The sequence below is a fragment of the Panthera onca genome, chromosome B3 (assembly GCF_046562875.1).
Source record: "Panthera onca isolate mPanOnc1 chromosome B3, mPanOnc1 haplotype 2, whole genome shotgun sequence".
NCBI classification, from domain to species: Eukaryota; Metazoa; Chordata; class Mammalia; order Carnivora; family Felidae; genus Panthera; species Panthera onca.
This window is the reverse complement of record NC_138344.1, coordinates 113964222-113983950: the sequence shown is the minus strand read 5'-3', so window position 1 is coordinate 113983950 and position 19729 is coordinate 113964222. Positions and strand designations below refer to the sequence as shown.

The following is a 19729-nucleotide window of genomic DNA, read 5'->3' as shown; positions in this document are numbered from 1 at the left end:
GTCCTGATTTAATCACAAAAGCCCAGCTGTGCTTCCCTGGGAACTGCCTCATCCCATCTGTAGCAGGAAGTCTGTTCCCTAGAAGCTGGGGGGCCGGGAGGCCCCCTGCAGAAGCGCTGCTCTGACCTTGTGGCCGCCCAGCCCCTTGAGCTCTCTCAGCCAGGCGGCTCACGTGCTTGGTGTGGCACAGAGGGGTGTGCAGCTGGCTGTGCTGGAGACCGTGGCAGGTGCAGGCGTACTGAGTCTGGGGCTCTAGGATTGTACTTCTCAGCCCTTTGGTGCCCCTGGCCTCTTAGAGACTTTACTGCTCTGTGCCCTTCCCCCAGTATGGGCGCGCGTGTTAGGCATATGAATTTTTCAAATAGTTTCGAGAAGGCCCCAAGTGCCTCTGTTCTGAGCCGAAAGTGCTCTTAGTGGGCTGTTGGGGGCACCATCCTCTCCCCACAGCTTCTGAGCCTGACACCTGAGTTGGAGGAGGGGGTGGAGTGAGGGTGGGGGGGTTGACTTGGAGCCAAGCCAACGATGTCCCTGCGGGAGGCAGCGGTTTCAAGTGAGAGAGGGAGGCTGTGGGCAGCTCCATTCAAACGCCAGGAACTTTTCCAGAATATTCGAGAGTGCCGACACACCTTCCCAGGCCAAACGTTCCAGACTAGAAGGGATTCAGGGCCTTTGTATGTGCTGTTCCTTTTCTGCCTTGAACATCACTCCCTGCCGTCCTGGCCTGGCTGCCCTCCCACTCACAGGCCTTCCCTGACTTCCCTAAGCCCTTTGTCCTCCTCCTGTGCTCCTCTGCATCCTTTTGTTAAGTATTTATCCTTCTTGGTGTTTGCTCATTTGCATATACTTGTGTGTTTCTCTGTTGAATCTCCTTCTGGTCCGTAAGTGCACAAAGGCAGGAAACGGTTTCATTCACCCCTCTATTCCTAGCACCCAGCCAAGTCCCTGATTGGTGGGGGGGGGGGGCTTACTACAGATCTGCTGGGTGGAGGCAAGCAGTTCAGGTCTGAGAAGTGGCAGAAAAGAGGCAGGGTCAGCTCTCTCTGTTGTTTCCTGCCAGCGTGGCCCTCGCTCGCAGCCAGGCGAGGGGGTCGTGAGAGCAGCAGCCTGGGTCCCCGGAAACAGCATCTCACCCTTCCTGCCCTCCCTCTCGGTCTGTATTCAGGGGAGCGCTTGGCCAAGCCGGAGAGAGGCAAAATGAGAGTGCACAAGATCTCCAACGTCAACAAGGCCCTGGATTTCATCGCCAGCAAGGGAGTCAAGCTCGTGTCCATTGGAGCCGAAGGTGAGTGAGGCCTGCTGGTGGGCTGGCTCCTCTGAGGAGCCTGAGTTTCTGCTCTCTGCTCTCCTGGCCTTTTCTGCCCTGACTCCCGGGGTCCCTCATCGCTGGGGGCATTTGGAAGTGAGGCTGCCGGCACCTCCATCTGGTCGACCTGTGGATTCTGCATGTAACAAGTACGCTTTCCATCCAGTCTCTGTGCCCCCCACCCCCGGGTCTGCCTCCTGGAAAGCCAAGGGCCAGCTCCCTGGTCCTCACCCCAGTGCCAGCCCCTCCTCCACACTCCCAGCCTAATCCTGGTGCCATGGGGTCCCATGTGAGCGGAATGCTACTTCCCTCACCCGAAGGCCTGCCTGCACTTTGCTGCCCGGGGTGGGGAATCCTATTGCCTGGAGAGTGTCAGACACGGACTGGGTTGGACAGCGAGGGCTGCCCCGAGGCCCCACAGAGTCCCGGGAAGACTGATGTCCAGAAGCCTTCCGGGACATTCAGGGACATTCCGAATAGCTTTCCTCTGCCTATTAGCTTCTTGACTCTTTTTCTTCACTTGAGAAAAACAAAAAAAAAAAACTTTAAAGCTCAGTATAAATTGTTATTAGCTTGTTCTTAATGGTTTAGAAGAGGCAGTGCAGTTTCTTGTGTGCACTGGGGCGGCTCTGAAGGATTTGGGGAGGGTGGAGGTGATTAGAATAGGACACCCTAACCAGGTCGTGTCAGGACTGTGTCCCAAGGACTCAGCCAGGACTTAGTGGGCACCTGCCGTGCAGCACCAGAAATCTAGAGATGGAAAGGGTCTCCGTCCATTCATTCACGATTGAAGGTGTGTGCACGGCTGCGATCGCTGAGCACATACGCTGGGGAGGGGGTGTGCCAAAGCCCTGTGTACCAGTGATCTCATTTAACCCTCACAGTGGCCCTCTCTGGTGGCCCCAGTTATCCTCACTTGATGAGAAGGAAATGGATGCCCTGACGAGGTGAAATAACTTGCTTAAGGTCCCAAGGGCAGTAAATGGCAAAACCAGAACTCAGACCCGGTCCGCATGACCCCAGAGAGATGCCCCTGGAGAGCGGCCTTTTCTTAAAGAGGGTGGGGGACTTGCTCCAGTAAATCACAGGAGCAGATCTCTCTTCTGGTTGATGAATTTAAAGCCCCTGGCGCCCTTCTTTTCTAGAAATTGAAGGATTGAATTTTGCTATATCAAACACAAATGTTAGCACGGTGTTGGCAAAGTGTAGTCCATGATGTCAAATGCGGCTGACACGGGTTTTTGTAAATACTGGAACGCAGCCACACCTGTCTGTTTGCATATTATCTGTGTCTGCTTTCCCGCTACAATTGGCAGAATAGTTGCGACAGAGACCATATGGCCTGCAAAGCTGAAACTATTTCCTGTCAGGCCTTTTACAGAAAAATGTTGCCATCCCCTGCCTTACTGGGGACTCAAGCTAATGCTTGAGCGGTCATGGGTAGGGCCTCGTGTGGCCCGGCACACCTTCAGCTGTGGAGCAAAGACTGCATCTTCCACATCCGTGTGGCGCCGGCTCCTCACAGCGTGATGCACATAGTAGGTACTCAGTAAATGTTCGAAGGACTTGCACACGGCAGGGTACTTGGTTTTCTGAGTGGGGACGTATTCTCTGCTTTTTAACAAGAAGAAAAGAAAAGAGTAGGTTGGTCTGTTAGGGAGGAATAAAGACGTGGCAGAAAAAGTTTCAACCAAGCAGGGCTGGGAAACCAAAGAAAATGGCACTCAGCTGGTCTGGAACAAGCACACATGTCCCCTGGGGCCGGGAAGTGAAGGATGGAGAAGGTGGGTCAGGGATGACCGTAGGGATGGGTGGGGATTGTGGAGAACTGGGAGAGCATGTCCTTCTAAGCGGGGCACCTGCCATGCATCTCTAATTGTTTGTTGCTCTCCGGGAATGTGGGTTCCAGCATCGCCACATCTTTCAGTGTTTTAAAAGAAGCCAGAAATCCAGATTTTTAGAAAGAAAAATTTAACAGCTATCTAACAACAACAAAAAAAATGTTTGGTTTTTTTTTTTTAAACTCTGAAGTCCAAAGGGGAGGAGGGAAAGGGCAGATGGGAGGGAATAGCGCTTGGTTCTGGCTCTTTGCCTGGTTGGACAGGATGCTTTGCATGGGATATCCCCTTTGACCTGAGGGCAGGCCTGTAGGGTGGGTATCACTGGCCACATTTTACAGTCAAGGCAACAGAAGCTTACAAACGTTGCTAGGGTTTTGAACCCAGGGGTTCGGGCTCCAGAGCTGAGGTCTGAACTTCTTCCTGTCACTCCGGACACCCTTGGAGTCCCATGCGGGGGCCAAGGATAGGACTGTCCCATCGGCGACCAAATGGCGGGTCAGGTTGGCTGTGCTCCCCCCAGCAGGGGGTGGAGAGCAAAGACAGACACTGGCCCAAACTCCACCCAGCACCTCTGGCCTTCCCAGAAGTCTGTTAACCAAGCTGGCCACAGTTACCAATTTTTTTCACGTGGGCTCACTCCTCTAAAGATTTTTATTATTATTTTTTAAAGTTTATTTATTTGAGAGAGAGCACACCCGAGCAGGGGAGGGGCAGAGAGAGGGAGAGAGAGAATTTCAAGTAGGCTCCATGCCATCAGCCATCTGGAACAAGATGCTGGGCTCGAACCTGTGAACCATGAGATCATGACCCAGGCTGGAAGCTGGACACTTAACTGACTGAGCCACCCAGGCGCCCCTCCTCTAAAGATTTTTAAAGGGTCCTTTAAAATGAGATCATCCTTACCTTCTCTCTGCCTGCAGGAGTCAGGGCTTCAGGCTGAGCCTTCCGCTTTGAAATCCTCTCTTCCGTTTCACGGTGAGCACTGAGATCATGCTGTGATGGCTGCCCTGCTGTGCCAGGACACTGGATGAGGCCACACGTGGGCTTTGTTTATTTTAATGAAATGAAGTTTACCGCTGTAGACTATATAACAAAACGCGGTGGAGGGGATCACCCGGAATGAGCTCTCCTGGGGGCTGGGCTGGGGTGGGGGGAGGTGTTGCTGGTTGCCCTGAGGAGCCATTCTGGGCCGAGGGGAGCAGGCCTGGCGTGGGCAAGACCTTTAAAGAACTATCATGTGGTGCAAGGACTAGACTCTGGCCGAGCCCTGAAGGGCAGAACCAGGCCCGGGAGCCCCCCTGGGCAGGCTGATTCTGCATAATGGGCAGAACCCACGGGAATGGAATGGGTGCTCTCCAGCGGGGGGGCATATGGCCCCTGTCCCTGAAGGTGTTCAGATGGAGGCCGAAGGCAGGGAACTTCCGTACATCCCGGAGGGATTAGGATAGGTCCTCACGGTTTCCTTTACCAGACTTGGTTTAGTGTCCAGACTTCATAGAGTTGAGGCTTGTCCTAGGTGAGTGGTTGGGATTTAAGCAGGTGAGAGGACCCGGAAGGATTTATGTTAAGATCTTTGGGCAGGGAAAGCTTGATGGCTTTGGGGGCCAAGAGCCTGGCGGTGCTCTTGATGATCTCTCACGTGTCCTCACGGTGGAGGGGGTAGTGGGTGCAGTAACTAAAGCATCGGTCTGGGAGGTGGTGACATCCAGGTCTAGTTTCTGTCAGGTGGAACGTCTTCATTCTGCCCTCTGAATCGTGTGCAGGCGACCGCATCCCTGGAGTGGGGGCAGGGGGTAAATGCAGGATGCGAGCAGCTCCTTGGCTGGCCGTAGACCAGAAATTCAGAAACATGCCGCTTCTTCCCACACCCGTGGCACACATTGTAGTCTGTCATTGTGGTTTTGTCCACAGGGCCCAGTGGTGGCCTTGGGACCCTCCTTTTGGACCCAGCATGCGTGGTAGCCCCCTGCTGGTGAGATGGGGTGTCCCTGCTCCAAACATACAGATGCCTGGGAAAAGGGTTTGTTCTGGCGGTCCTCTGGGGAGGGCTGTTCTCTGGGGGTGGGACAGGGAGCCAGTGGGCCCTGAGGCTGGGGTGGTGCATGGGGTGGTAACACCCCCCCCCCCCTTTTTGCCTGTACTTGGCTCTCCTCTTTCCCGGAGGATCTGGTATGAGAATTCAGGGAGCAAAACTCCCTGGGGGTTTCTAGGGGAAGGAGGGAGAGAGGAGTAAGCAGGCAAAACCCAAGAAATAAGGCACTCTGTCTCCCTGAGCTTGTCTCCCTTAGTGCTGGGAGGGCGCTGAGCTCCGGGCCAGCAGGAGGCACGGGTGTTTGGCCTTCACGATTGGGGCAGAGGCGGGAACCCATGTAGCAGCCTCTCTTCCGATGGGAAGGTCACGTGGCCCTGTTACCACCAGAGCCTCTTCTAGGCTTTAAAAAAATGCCCCCTGTATTTGAAACACCGTCCCTGAAATTTCATACTTGCTTTTTCCACTTTCCATATTACAAAGATTTCTTCAAGTCATTAAAAAGTCATGAATGTAATATTTAGTGGCTGTGTTAATTGTTGAGCCCAGCTGTGCTCTGTCCCAGACCTGGGTCCTGCCCTGGAAGAGCTTGAGTGCGGTTATGTTCTCCCAGCCCCAGGCCTGGGTGACCGCCACCCATTCACCCACATGTGTGTAGTGACTTCCAGTATTCATTCATTCATTCACTCATTCATTCATTCAGCAAATGTTGATGGAGGGCTTTCTCTGTGCCAGGCACCATGCTGGGCTCTAAGCAGCGATGCAAAACAGAAAGATTATTCCCCCCTTGGAGCTTATGTTCTGGAAGGGGAATAGAGAAAATACACACATACATGCGTCAGAAGGAGAAAAACCAAGCAGGGAGTAAGGTGGGAGGTTTCTAGGAGAAGATGCAGTGGAGATGGGAGGGAGGTGAGGGACAAGTCACATGGGGGCCATGTGACTGGAGGAGATGGGGGGACCATGAGGGCCTCACTGGCCACTGGCTTTGACTCCGAGTAAGGTGAGAAGCTATGGAGGTTCTGAGCATGGGGGTGCCAGGGGCTGGGGATTTACTCAGTCACACCTCGAACTTGGTATATTCTTGAAGTTTCCAACTTGGGGCCATGATAAATGACCCTATGACAAACTCCTTTATGCAGTAACCTTACTCTGCATTTCAGATCATTGGCTAGGGACAGATTCCTAAAGGTGGATTTCACTGTGAAAAAGTCAAACAACTTCAAGGTGCTTGATCCTGTTGCCAAATTATTTCCCAGAAAGTGTTTTTTTCAACCAGTTTATACTTCTAGCCACAGTGTGGTAGCCTTGTTACCATCATGGTGTGTGTTCCTTGTTTTTTAACTTTGCTAATTTAGTAGCTGGGAAAACGTTATCTTCTTTTTTTTTTTTTTAATTTTTTTTTCAACGTTTTTTATTTATTTTTGGGACAGAGAGAGACAGAGCATGAACGGGGGAGGGGCAGAGAGAGAGGGAGACACAAAATCGGAAACAGGCTCCAGGCTCCGAGCCATCAGCTCAGAGCCTGACGCGGGGCTCGAACTCACGGACCGTGAGATCGTGACCTGAGCTGAAGTCGGACGCTTAACCGACTGCGCCACCCAGGCGCCCCAAACGTTATCTTCTTTAATTACAGGGAGAAGGAACATGGTTATAAATTGGTTATATTTCATATTTTGTGAAGTATTTATTCATGTTTTTTGCCTATTGTGAATTTAGATTTTTTCCTTATCAATTTATATAAACTCTTTTATTTTTTAAATTAAAAAAATTTTTAAATTTATTTGTAATGTTTTATTTATTTTTGAGATAGCGCAAGCAGGGGATGGGCAGAGAGAGAGGGAGACAGAGGCTCCAAAGTGGGCTCCGTGCTGTCAGCACAGAGCCCGATGTGGGGCTCGAACTCACAAACCGGGAGATGATGACCTGAGCCAAAGTCGGACGTTCAACCGACTGAGCCCCCCAGGTGCTCTCCCTGTATAAACTCTTTAAAGTTTACAGATACGAAACCATTGGAAGTCACTAGTGAAAAGGCATTTTTAAAAAACCAAATTTTTATGAACTGACTCCTGACTGATTAACTGCCTCTACTCCCCGCCCCCCCCCCCCCCCCCCCCAGCATGCTCTGCAAAGAGCTGGCTGGTTCTCTTACCTGTTAAAGAAGATGGTGGTATGCTACTCAGTTGTCTGTCTCTAACCCAGGTCCTCCGACTCGGGTCTGTGTCCCGCGGGTATCTGGGGCTCTGGGAAGGGCATTTAAAGCCGTCGTTAGCAGGAAGGGTTACATCCTGTCCCCTGTCTGACGTGGACACTGTTCCTTCTAGACCCCACCCCCCATGCAGGCTCCACAGAGTTACCCCCCACCTCCCGCCCCCCGCCAGGGAGCAGCAACACTGCTCTGTACCTTCTTGGTCACATGGCAGCATGCAGTTTTGCCCTCACTTTGGAGGGGATAAGATGTTAGAATCTTAGAATGTCATCTCCTTAATGGAATCTACTCTTGTTTAAGGGGTTTGTGGGAAGCAGACCCTAGTGGACATGGGCTCAGGATATCGGGAGTTCCTGGAACTTACTCCTTCTCATGGTTCTGGTAGGTTTGTCCTACAGTTAGCTTTTCAGGTTGGAAAAAAAAAAAAAAAATAGATATTCTTTGGATGCCAAACTCTTAGCTGAGAGTACCTTGCCATGGGGCCGGGTTACTGTCTCCTGGTCTGGAAGCAGGTGAGGGTTAGGGATCTATGTTTGTTGGGTTGATTACCTTTTGATGTGGACACTGGCTTTTTGGGTGTGGGTGGCTATTTTGAGAGCTGTGATCGCCCAGACTTCCCTGACTCACAGAATTGCCAGAACATTTGCGATGATTTAGAAACATCTCCCTTTTCTCTGTCAGGCTGGTGAAGACACCGTGTCCCTTCTTTCTTGCCTTCCCAAATGTACCCCATTGGAATTGATCACACCTGCCTTGTGCTCAGGGTCACCTCCAAATAGATTTCTCTCCTGTCACCTGTGGTACCTGGTTGTACTTTAAAAACCCATACCCACTTTTCCCTAGAAGTGGAGCTGTGTGGTCCTTGATTTACTACATGGTACACCCATGGATGTGGGCACTCCGGGAATTTTAACTCTGTCCCTGCCAAGAGCCATCCTAACATGTCCTGATGCCATTTCTGTAGAAATCGTGGATGGGAACGTGAAAATGACCCTGGGCATGATCTGGACCATCATCCTCCGCTTCGCCATCCAGGACATCTCTGTGGAAGGTGGGTCTTCTGCTCTGTTCCATTAGTCCCTGAGCCCCCTCCACTCCCCTGCCCTTGCCATCACATCTTCTTTCCTGGACTCAGCCTGGAGAACTCCCTGACCCCTGGCAATGGGGGCTTAATCATGGGCCACATCTTGGGCTTCTGACCCTTTGCTGTTATCTGCCCTCCCTCCTAGTCTGTAGAGAAATAAGAACTGATTGGGGTTCTGGTTTCCACTGGTATGTTGGCCCCTGGGGAATCCCCCTGACGCTAAGCCTGCCTGAGGTTGCTCTGGGGAACTGGAAACCCCACCTGGTTTGTGGGCTGTTAAGTCCAAAAAGGTAGGGAGATAGCAGCGTGGAGGGAGTGTCTTGGGATTCTGAGTTGACCCCAGGTCCTCCACTTTGCTCCCACAGCACCCTCTGGTGGCCACTTCGCAGATCTTTAAGAGGCCACCATAGTTTGGGGCTGGGAACTCTGAACTTTTGGTTTTCCACACTCCAGCAGTTTCTGAGCTTTATATCTGATATGCGTGTATTCATTTTGTAATAAGTTATATTTGTGTATTGGAATTCATATTATGAAACCTATACCAAAACAAATTTCAAAAAGATGACACGGAGATAATATTTTTTAAATATTTTTTATTCATGGGGCGCCTGACTGGCTCAGTCATTGGAACATGTGACTCTTATCCTGGGGTTGTGAGTTTGAGCCCCACATTGGGTGTAGAGATCACTAAAAAAAATACACTTTAAAATTTATAATTTAAATTCATTTTATCAGCCAGGAATCTTTTTTTTTTTTAATCTTTATTTATTTTTGAGAGAGAGATCACAAGCAGGGGAAGAGTAGAGAGGGAGGGAGAGAGAGAGAGAATCCCAAGAAGGCTCCACACTCACAGCACAGAGCCCGTTGTGGGGCTCAAACCCACAAACTGTGAGATCATGACCTGAGCCAAGACCACAAGTTGGATGCTTAACCAACTGAGCCGCCCAGGTGCCTCTATGGCCCAGGAATCTTATAAAGATTTTTATTCAAAGTAATTTTTTTAATGAGAATAATGTGGATTAAATTGTTTGCTTATAGAAATCTTGGTTTGACACATGATGATACAGCCATATGAAGGTCTAAGTTTGATTTATAGATACTTGGTATTTAGGGCTGAAGTGGCTAAAAATGTGTCCACAATAGTCACTTCGAACATGGTTCTTTTTAGTAATGATGGATATAAATCCATTTTCAAGTTGCCTTCTTGATAAGTTTGATTTTTTTTAAGTATTTATTTATTTTTGAGAGAGATAGAGACATAGCACGAGTAGGGGAGGGGCAGAGAGAGAGGAAGACACAGCATCTGAAGCAGGCTCCAGGCTCTGAGCTGTCAACAAAGACCCTGACACGGGGCTCAAACTCATAAACCACGAGACCATGCATGACCTGAGCGGAAGTCAGATGCTTTACTGACTGAGCCATCCAGGCGCCCTGATTAGTTTAATTCTTTGGGGCTGACCTTGTCAGCTCTGGTTAAATTGTCGTTGTTTTAATCTTGTAATATAGCTGATGAAAAGCTGGAGCTGAGTAGAAGCATTAGCTTTGCTGATTTTTTAATTGTGTGCTTGAAATATTATCTTTGCAGGAGTCATTTAATGTCATTTTAAAGTCCATTTTGTGAATTGAAAGGAAAGGAGATCATTCATGAACCCTCTTTGCTGGGTGCTGTATCTGCAATTCACAGATGTGAACACGTGGGGGCAGTGTCGTTTGCAGCCCTTCTGTGTTGGGAGCTCCTGCGGTCCCCTCAGATACCTGCCTGCTTTATCTTACAGGCACCTGTCTGCTTCACACGTGCAGCAGTGGTGTCAATCCGTGCATTAAATACAAGGCAACTTTATGTTTTAGATGATCCTAATGCTTTTGCCCCGTATAGCTGTGTGTACTCTGCATGGCCTATGTACTATGTACCCCTGTCTGGAGATTCTGGGACTTCAGATTTCATAGACCAATCAAACATAGACCTGATACAGCTTGCTGATTGATTTTGTAATGCTCCCATGTCTTTGAATAACAGGGAATGATGGGGGAGACCTGAAAGTTTGAAAGGTCATTGTCTCAGTGTTTGAATGTGGAACGTGGCCAGCCCTGAAAAGCTGCCTAGTTTGCTTCTTTGTTTCTCAAATAGCTACTCAGACTTTGTCAAGGAAATAGACTTGATGGCCTGGAAGCAGCAGGGTTGCCATCTAGGGGGTCTTTGTACGGACCCTGGGGTCATGGTGGGGCCTCCCCATGAACCAACACCCCTCCCTCCACCAAGCCAGCCCGCTGACCTCTCTGTCCTTCATCTCCCTCCTCACAGAGACTTCCGCGAAGGAGGGGCTGCTCTTGTGGTGTCAGAGAAAGACCGCCCCTTACAAAAACGTCAACATCCAGAACTTCCACATAAGGTGAGTGGCCAGGGGCGGAGGGGCTCTTGCAGAGCATCAGCTGCTCCCCCAGGCCCCTTTGGCTGGGTTAGCCTCAGCTCCAGAACAGAGCAGGGGTCCTTGGGGAAGAAGCTGCTATCTCAGGGTGTGCCGCAAACCCTTTGATGTGGCTGCTTGTACGCACTTTGGGTCGACGCCCCAGCTGCTGGAGAGCTCCCCAAGGAGCGTGTCCTGTAGGTTCCAGCCTAGGGCACTGGAACAGAGCAGGAGGGACAAAGACCTTGGCGGAGAGGATAGTTGGATATGACAGGTGTGGGAACGTCCCGCGCCCCACAGAATCTTGACCCCAGAGCCTGGGATTGTGGCCAGAAGGAGTGTGCCTTCCCATCCTGTCTTCTCACTTCTGCTCCGAAGCACTGTGGGTTCACCTCTGGTAAAAGGGAGGGGACCCCCCATGTCCTTGTTTAGAGATTTACCCTTAGAGCCCGGCCCTACTCACCAGCTTGCCCCCCACCCTTCTCTCTCCCTTGGGCAGCTGGAAGGACGGCCTCGGCTTCTGTGCCTTGATCCACCGACACCGGCCTGAGCTAATTGACTATGGGAAGCTGCGGAAGGTATGTGTGCTTCCCTGACTTCTCGGTGCCAGAGCCCTCTTGCTGGGTCCCTGCCAGGGGGTGGGGGTGAAGTGCAGGACTGGGCCCTTATTCTGAGGGTCCATGGCCATGGTAAGGGGGGCGGTTGGTCTCCTTAGACTAGTCCAGGAGATAGCCTACAAGAGAAAGAGAAAAACACCTTCCCTGTGAGGGCCGCCGGGGTACCCTCTGTGCACAGCACGCATGTACTTGCTGACCCGAACAGCTCACAGAATGTCCGAACCCCTGCAGCCTTTTGCTGGGGTATTGGAACACTAATCGGCATCTCCCCCTTCTATTTTCTGGGTTTTGCAAAGTGGATATAATATCTTAAATTTAAGCTGTTTGCATATTCTTAGAGGCCTTTACCCCCGTCCGTGTCCAAGAGTTGCTGTTGGACGGTCCCCGCAGGTTCCTGTCACTGTTGACGTTTGGCTGGACGATTTTCTTTTTTTCTTTTTTTTAAACTCTATTTATTTTGAGAGAAAGAGAGAGAGCACGAGCAGGGGAAGGGCAGAGAAAGAGAGAGAGAGAGAGAGAGAGAGAATTCCTCTGCACTGACAGTGCAGAGCCTGACTCGGGACTTGAACCCACGAACCATGAGATCATGACCTGAGCCGAAACCAAGAGTTGGACGCTCAACTGACGGAGCCACCCAGGTGCCCCATGGGTGGGGGATTTTCTTTAGCTGCTTCTTGATTTCACTTAGGGTCTTGACATGAAGCTGGTGGATTTTCCTGAGCACACGTATGTGTTGTGGAGCAGACCAGGGCGTGGGAGCTGTGTTTCTAACCTCGAGGTGGTTCTGGTGTCTGGGCTGGCCAAGACCTTGGAGAGGCCTGTCTGGGACCCCTCTGACCTCACTCACCAGCTTCCCTCTCAGCCCATCCCAGCACCAAGAGGCCACCCCTGGAGCCCTCCCCACACCCCCAGTTGATGATCTAGACCTTGGGTTAGAATGTCACCTGTCCATGTGTGTGAATCTCTTGACAAAGGCAGCTGCTAGGAATGGCTCTTCTTGTATTTCTCCACTTGACCTTGACACTTGGAGAGCACAGTGTTCCGTGAAGACCCCCATCTGGCCTGTGCCCCCAGAAGCAAGGCTGGATGTTGCCGGTACGGGAGCTGCTCTGGGAACTCCATGACGGTGTCAAGCCCTCCGTTTCCAGGGTGTCGGGGAGGAAAGGAGCAGACTCCCACCCCCTCCAGTTTCTCTAAGTCGGGCCAAAGCCTGAGGCTGGGGTCTTGGCCCACCTGCTGAAGGAGAGAAAGCCTCCCCGCTCCTGCACGTGGCTTTGGACAGCTACCCTCTTAATGGGTAGGAGGGTCCCTGCACTCTAAGTCAGCTGCCTTGCAAGGAAGAAAATCAGGTTGAGAACCCCCTAACTTACCTGAACGCTGTGTGGCCACATCAAACAGAGCTGAGGCGAGAAACCCTAGAAGCAGTGATTTTTTGCTTTAAGTGGCACCCTCACGTACTGGGGCGCCTGGGTGGCTCAGTCGGTTAAGTGTCCAACTTTGGCTCAGGTCATCATCTCACAGTTGGTGAGCTCGAGCTCCACATTGGGCTCTGTGCCTCTCTCTCTCTCTCTCTCTCTCTCTCTCTCTCTCTCTGCCCCACCCCGACTCGTGCTCTATCTCTGTCTCTCAGTGAATGAATGTTAAAAAAAATATTTTTAAGAGGCATCATCGGGGCGCCTGGGTGGCTCAGTCAGTGAAGCGTCCGACTTCGGCTCAGGTCACGATCTCGCGGTCCGTGAGTTCGAGCCCTGCGTCGGGCTCTGTGCTGACTGCTCAGAGCCTGGAGCCTGTTTCAGATTCTGTGTCTCCCTCTCTCTCTGACCCTCCCCCATTCATGCTCTGTCTCTCTCTGTCTCAAAAATAAATAAACGTAAAAAAAAAAAAAAAAGTAAAAAAAAGAGGCATCATCACATACCTCCTTACTGTTTGCCTGATGTGCTTTGGTGACAAGCATGCATGGGGTGCTTTGGTGACAAGCGTGGGGTGACAGCCACTTAATCCAGAGCTGTTGGCCACCCCATACAAAGTGGGGTCCTGCTGGCTGTGACTCTATAGTCACTTCCCCCATTCCACAGACTCCAGGAGCCTCAGCCATTCCAGAGGTGAGGGTCTAGGGGCCTTGGTCTGATACCTAACCAGCCACCCACCCCCGTGTGTCTTTTCTTTTCTCCCTGTTTCACTGTGTCTCCCCTCTCCTTAATTCAGCAGCATCAGTAAAATCCAGCCCAAATCCTAGCACAGACCTGCTCCCACTGAAGTGTGGATGCTTTCCAGAAAACACAGGTTGCCAGAGCCAGCTGGCATTGGGACACAGGGGAGAGCCATGGGCTCTTGACTGGGAAGCTCTTCCTGCTGTGGCCTTAGGTGGGCACGGGGGCCTGGCGGTCCCTGGGAATCGAGTGGGGCAGGCGGGTGTGCAGGACTGCTTGAGGCCCTGGACGGAAGTGACTTTCACTGCTTGGCAGTGGTTTTTAAATCATTCTGGAAGCTGTCAGAAGCTTTCCCAGAAGGACTCCACCTTCTCTATTTTAAGCAGTTTCTTCCTGAAAGTATCCGGAGGGAATGTATTGATTTCTTTGTAACTTTGTGATTCTCATCGTAGCAAATGGGGAAACGGGGTCCCGGGCTGACAAAACCAGGGGGCACTGAGACGTGGAGGGGGGAGGGTCAGCAAGGAACTCCCATCACTGGGTTGTGTGTTTTCCCACGTCAAAAAAAAATTCTTTTAACTGTGGTAAAATGTATATAACATAAAACGTAACATACGTAAAAACGCAGAACACGTATAATCTAAAAGCTTTAACTGCGTCGAGGCGTATGGGGTAGTGACAGTGCATTCACCTGACTGTGCCGCCATCACCCTCCGCCTCCAGGGCTCTCTGCATCTTGCACAACTCCAACTCGGAACCCGCTAAACCATCACTCTCCCCTCCCCCAGCCTCTACCTTCTGACTCTATGAATCTGACTCTAGATGCCTCGTGTAAGTGGCATCGTACGATATTTGTGTCTGGCTCATTTCATTTAGCGCGATGTGTTCAAGGTTCATCCTGCTTGTGCCGTGTGTCAGAATTTCCTTCCTTCCTTTTTCAGGCGGAGTAAGAGTCCGTTGTATGGATCGCACAGTTGGTTTATCTCTTCATGTGCCAGTGGGCTTTTGTGTTATTTCCACCGTTTAGCTCTTGTGAATAATGCTGCTGTGAATCCGGGGGTACGCACATCTGCTTGAGTCCCCGCTTTCAATTCTTGGGGAGATATGCCCAGAAGTGGGCCTGCTGGGTTACAAGGAACCCTGTGCTTCACTTCTGGAGGACACTGTGTTCCACAGGGGCCGCACCATTATATATTCCCACCAGCAGTGCCCACGGGTTCTGATTTCTCCACGTCCTCGCCAGTCCCCAGTTGAGTTTTCTGGATGTGGCGGCAGAAGCCAGAATAGTCAAAGGTTGTGGCTGTGCGAAGGTGCCCTCAGATTTTGTGGAATGTGAGCACCAGAGGGGCTTGAGGGAACCTAGTCCAGCTCTTGAAAAACAGCTGGGGAAGCTGAGGTCGGGTTACGTACCAGTCCCGCCGGCTGGTGGCAGAACTGAAGCCAGGAGCCAAGAAGGACGATGCCCAGGCCAGTGCTCTGCTCGCAGCGTGTAGTTCCTAGCAGTTCTTTCTTGGGCTGTAGGCCAGTATTCTCCATCCCGTTTCTGACAAACTGAGGCTTGAGGGGGAAAGATGGCATTTTAACCGCCCACACAACAAGCCCCGGAGGTGAAGCGAGCCTTGTACACACAGAGCTACACCTTGAGGACCACACCTTGGGGGAGAGAGGACTGCAGAAGTCCCCTCTGCCCCCCAGTCTTTGGTCACCTGCATGGGGGTAACCAGTGACTTCTTGGGCCTCTCACATGCCTTCATCCTCTTCTCCCTCTAGGACGACCCACTCACAAATCTGAACACAGCCTTTGATGTGGCAGAGAAGTACCTGGACATCCCCAAGATGCTGGACGCTGAAGGTAAAGGCGTCTCTGTCTGTGCCTCTGGCCCTTTTCTCACCCGGGAAGGGTGGGGCCCAGCAGCCTGAGGTGGGAAGAGAAGAGGTCTGGTCTCTGGGACCTCATCTGGGGAGCCTGGGGGTCACCTGCCGCCGGGGATTCCTCGTTTCCCTGGGGTTTGGAGGGGAGGCTAGCTGGTGCTGAGAAGGGCTTTGAGGCCGTTTCTGCATCAGCTGCCTAAAGATGGTTCTCATCTCTGTCTTGGACTTGAGGTAGAGGGTGCTGGGGTGGGGCACCGCTTTCCTCTGTTGTTGTAGCCAAGGGAAAAAATCTTTCCCCTTACCCTCTTAGGCTGTCCAGCTGGGATCCTGCACACTAGACTGGCAAAAGACGGATTAACAGGGGAAAAGCAAAGAGAGATCTCTTAACAAGTGCATCGTATACACATGTATACACATGAGAGCTCTGGGTGATGAGTCCTTCATGGGGTGGTTAGGAGTTTGGGGTCTATATCCATACCCAACTGGTAGGGGAAATGGAGGGGACAACTGGCATTTATAGAAAAACAAGTGACTTTTTAGAAAGATGAATGAATGGGCCCTTAGGAGAATGGGAGGGAGAGGTGATAGTTTGTGACAATGTGTGTCTGGGGCCGTTTTCAAATATATGCAAAAGCAGGGGGATAGTGTAGGAACTTCCATTTACCCAGCATATAGATAAAACAATTAGATTTTGTCACTTTTTTTCCCTTTTGTTTTCTTCATTGGAAGATTACCAAATAAATCCCAGACATCACAGCATTTCACCACCACATACCTTCAAAATATTCTTACGTAACCATAAAACAAATGTCATGCCTAGGAAGGCGACTGTAAATCCTTGATATATATTGACTGCCTAATTCAAAATCAAATTTCTCCGACTGTTTCTTTTTAGAGTTTTATTATTTTATTTTTTATTTTTTTTTAATTTTTGAGAGAGAGAGACACAGCACAAGCAGGGCAGCGAGAGAGGGAGACACAGAATCTGAAGCAGGCTCCAGGCTCTGAGCTGTCAGCACAGAGCCCGACGTGGGGCTTGAACTCCTGAACAGTGAGATCATGACCTGAGCTAAAGTCAGATGCTTAAGCTACTGAGCCACCCGGGCACCCCTTAGTTTTTTTTTAAGCAGCATTTTAAATAAAACATACTTTAGAATTCATTTTAAATAAAACATACTTTAGAATTCATTTTAAATAAAACATACTTTAGAATTCCCTTAAAAATCATATTTATGTAGGGCACCTGGGTGGCTCAGTTGGTTAAGTGTCCAACTCCTTTTTTTAATTTCAAGTTTTTATTTATTTTGAGAGAGAGAGAGTGCAAGAGGGACAGAGAGAGAGGGAGAGAGAGAGAATTCGAAGCAGGCTCCACACTGTCAGCACGGAGCCAGATGCAGGGCTCAAACTCATGGACCGTGAGATCATGACCTGAGCCGAAGTCGGACGCTTAACCGACTGAGCCACCCAGGCGCCCCTAGAGTTGGTTTGTTTTAACCAGGATCCAGTTAAGGTCTGCACATGGCGTTTAGTTCTATTTCTTATGTCTTTTCCAATCTGTAGTACTTCCCTCCTTCCTTCATCCCTTTTTTATTCCTGCCATGGAACTTGTTGCACAGACGGGGCCAGCTGCTCATGGAATGTTCCTCATTCTGGGTTTGTTGTTTGCTTCCTTGGGTCACTGTTTCTCTCCTCCCTCTACCTCTCATGTTCCTGTAAGCGGAAGGAAGCTGAGTCCAGAAGCTGGTGAGATTCAGGCTCAGCCTGTGGGCCAGAAGACTTGGTGGTTCTGCAAGCTTCTTTCCGCATCACATCAGGAAGTGCATCATGTGTTCGCCAGCTGGCTTTTAACTCCAGATTTTTCTTGACAGACATCGTCGGAACCGCCCGACCGGATGAGAAAGCCATCATGACTTACGTGTCCAGCTTCTACCATGCCTTCTCTGGAGCCCAGAAGGTACCCGCCCCCCCCCCCTTCCCCTCCTTCCTTGCGCAGCACACCTCGGGCCGGGACCCAAACCATGCGCCCCCGCCCCCCCCCGCCTCTCCCTGGCAGCAGGGTCTGGATGGCGCGTCTCTCTGGTAGAGTTAGCTCCCGGTGCCAACGCGGCGTGCTGCTCTCGCTCGGCTCCTCTCCCGCCCTGCCCCTCTGTTCCTCTTCTCTTCCCCTGCAGTCTCTGAGAGGACTGGGCTCGAGCTCGCCTTCTGGGGCCCAGAGGGCTGGCTTGAGCAGGAAGAGCTGCATGTGTGGAATCAGCCTGGGGGTTCTGGACTCCTGGAAGCTGCAGTAGGCAGCAGTCCCTCCGCGCCCACCTTTGTTGAAGCCACAGGCATTTTAACACAGCAGCCGGGCTTCCATTAGGGAGGCGTCTCCTGTCCTCACTGACCTGTTTTGCAAAGGTGTCGTGAAGCCCCCACCTTTCTCCCACTCATGGGCATGATGTAGCAAATCTGTCCACAGCTTTGTTTTCGGGCCCTGATGCCTTCTGTATCCTGCCGGGGACCCACATGTGGGGTCACTCTGCATGCTGTATTTACAGACATAAGCACAGCCCCTTGGAGGGGGATGGGAGGAGGTGGGCCGCTGTGAGCCCCTTCAAATGTCCCGGCCCAGTTTTGCTCAGGGAGGCCTGAGTTTAAAGTCCAGTTGTGCGGGTTGCACACTGTACAAGGGTACCACAACTAAAGAGCGCTGAATATTTTTGTTACCAGGCTTAGCTCAGGCAGCAGAAGCCTCTCTCCCAGACCCCACTCACAGGCAGGACCCTGGAAACACAACATGCAGGTTGACAGGACCACAGGCTGGGCCTTCACGGTGTCGAGCCGTGGACCTGTCACATCAGGTTGGATGTGCTCAGGCCAATTTCCCACCCTCCGCATGGAGTCTGAGTGACCTGTCTCCAAATGCATGATGGGGGCGCTCCCCCCTCCCACCTCTGCCCAGCCTTCCCCTCTGCTCTCTCTCTCCCTTTCCTGTCTCAGCCTGTGCCCCCCACCTCCTCACCCTTCTCTCCTCCCACCATCTCATTTCGTCTCTCTCTGCCCGTTCCCTCATCTGCTGTCTGTGCGTCTGTCTTGCATTCTCCCTGTCCACCATGGCTGTTTGGGTTTATTCTGTGCCGCTGCTCCCTTTCTCCTCTCAACCTCTTCTCCTTCTCTGTGCAGATGTGTAGGCACGCTAAGGATGGGAAGGCCATGTGACCTAATGTTTCATGTCACTGCCACGCCTTCTTGGGTGCGCAGAAGGTGAGCTCTCCCTCGGCCTCGACCGCTCTCCCTGCCGCCCTCCGCCCACCTCTTCCTTCCTCCCTGGATGCTCCAGCAGCAGTCCGTGGGGCTGCAGCCCCTCCTCCTCTTGTAGGAGGGCAGGGTGCTCTCTGAACCTTGGCCGGTTGAAGACGCCAGAGAGCCCCAGCCTCTGGATGGCCCCTTGTGTCTCTGACCATGCACACTGGGCTTAGTGGAGGTCACAGATGGGAAAGAAGCTCGTGGTCTCAGCTCCTTCCCTGGACCCTGAGTCAAGAGCCCTTATCCCAAGCGATATGGCTCTGGGCTATGCTTCCTAACTATTCCCTTAAACATTCAGGACCCCTTCATTTTCTCTCCTTCCCGCTCAGTCACAACCATCCTTTCAAATTACCCAGCAGACAGGGCAGGGAGAAGCCTTCCTGCCTTCTCCCTGGTGTCCAGGCCAGAGGCTCAGAGCCCTTCCCAACCAGGCCTGCCATGGACGTGGTGCAGGTTGCGCACTCCACAAGCCTGCCATGTGTGCACCATAGACCATGGAGATTTGGATATTTGTTACAGAAGGAATCCTGCAGATAGCAGTAAAAATATTCTCTAACAGATCAGTATGACAGTTTTCCAATAGGAATGCCTTGGGAAGAGGTGCCTTTAAAAAGTTACACAGAGGCACGTGGGCTTGTAGCAACCCCGTCCCCTGGCTGGACGGGCACCAGAACCCTCCTCACCTTCCTTGCAGGCCTCACTGGCACTGAGACAGGAGAGCTGCCCCTCGTGGAGGCTTCCATGACTCACAGGTGTCCTGGCCCTCCCAGGATCCCCAGCCCCCTCCAACCCCCTCTCTGGCCTGCCTCTTGCTTCCTCCTGTTTCCCTCTGTCCCATCTCTGCTGCTGCTCTCTCGTCAACTTCTTCTGGCCCCTCTGAGCCCCCACCTGTCAGCCAGGTTGTGAGCAGCATCTGTCCCCTTCCTTGGTGGGC

The 19729-nt window shown here is 51.7% G+C and overlaps 1 protein-coding gene across 4 annotated transcripts in view; it reads left to right on the top strand.

Moving 5' to 3' along the window:
- ACTN1 (actinin alpha 1) overlaps nucleotides 1-19729 on the top strand; it is a 95733-nt gene that overhangs the window by 53931 nt on the left and 22073 nt on the right. For all 4 annotated transcript variants that reach the window (XM_078448098.2, XM_078448097.2, XM_078448096.2 and 1 more), the window contains exons 3-8: nucleotides 1163-1282; nucleotides 8347-8433; nucleotides 10769-10856; nucleotides 11371-11449; nucleotides 15409-15490; nucleotides 17379-17464. In XM_078448098.2, coding sequence (XP_078304224.1) covers nucleotides 1163-1282; nucleotides 8347-8433; nucleotides 10769-10856; nucleotides 11371-11449; nucleotides 15409-15490; nucleotides 17379-17464 — 542 coding nt within the window. The remainder of the gene's footprint in view (nucleotides 1-1162; nucleotides 1283-8346; nucleotides 8434-10768; nucleotides 10857-11370; nucleotides 11450-15408; nucleotides 15491-17378; nucleotides 17465-19729) is intronic.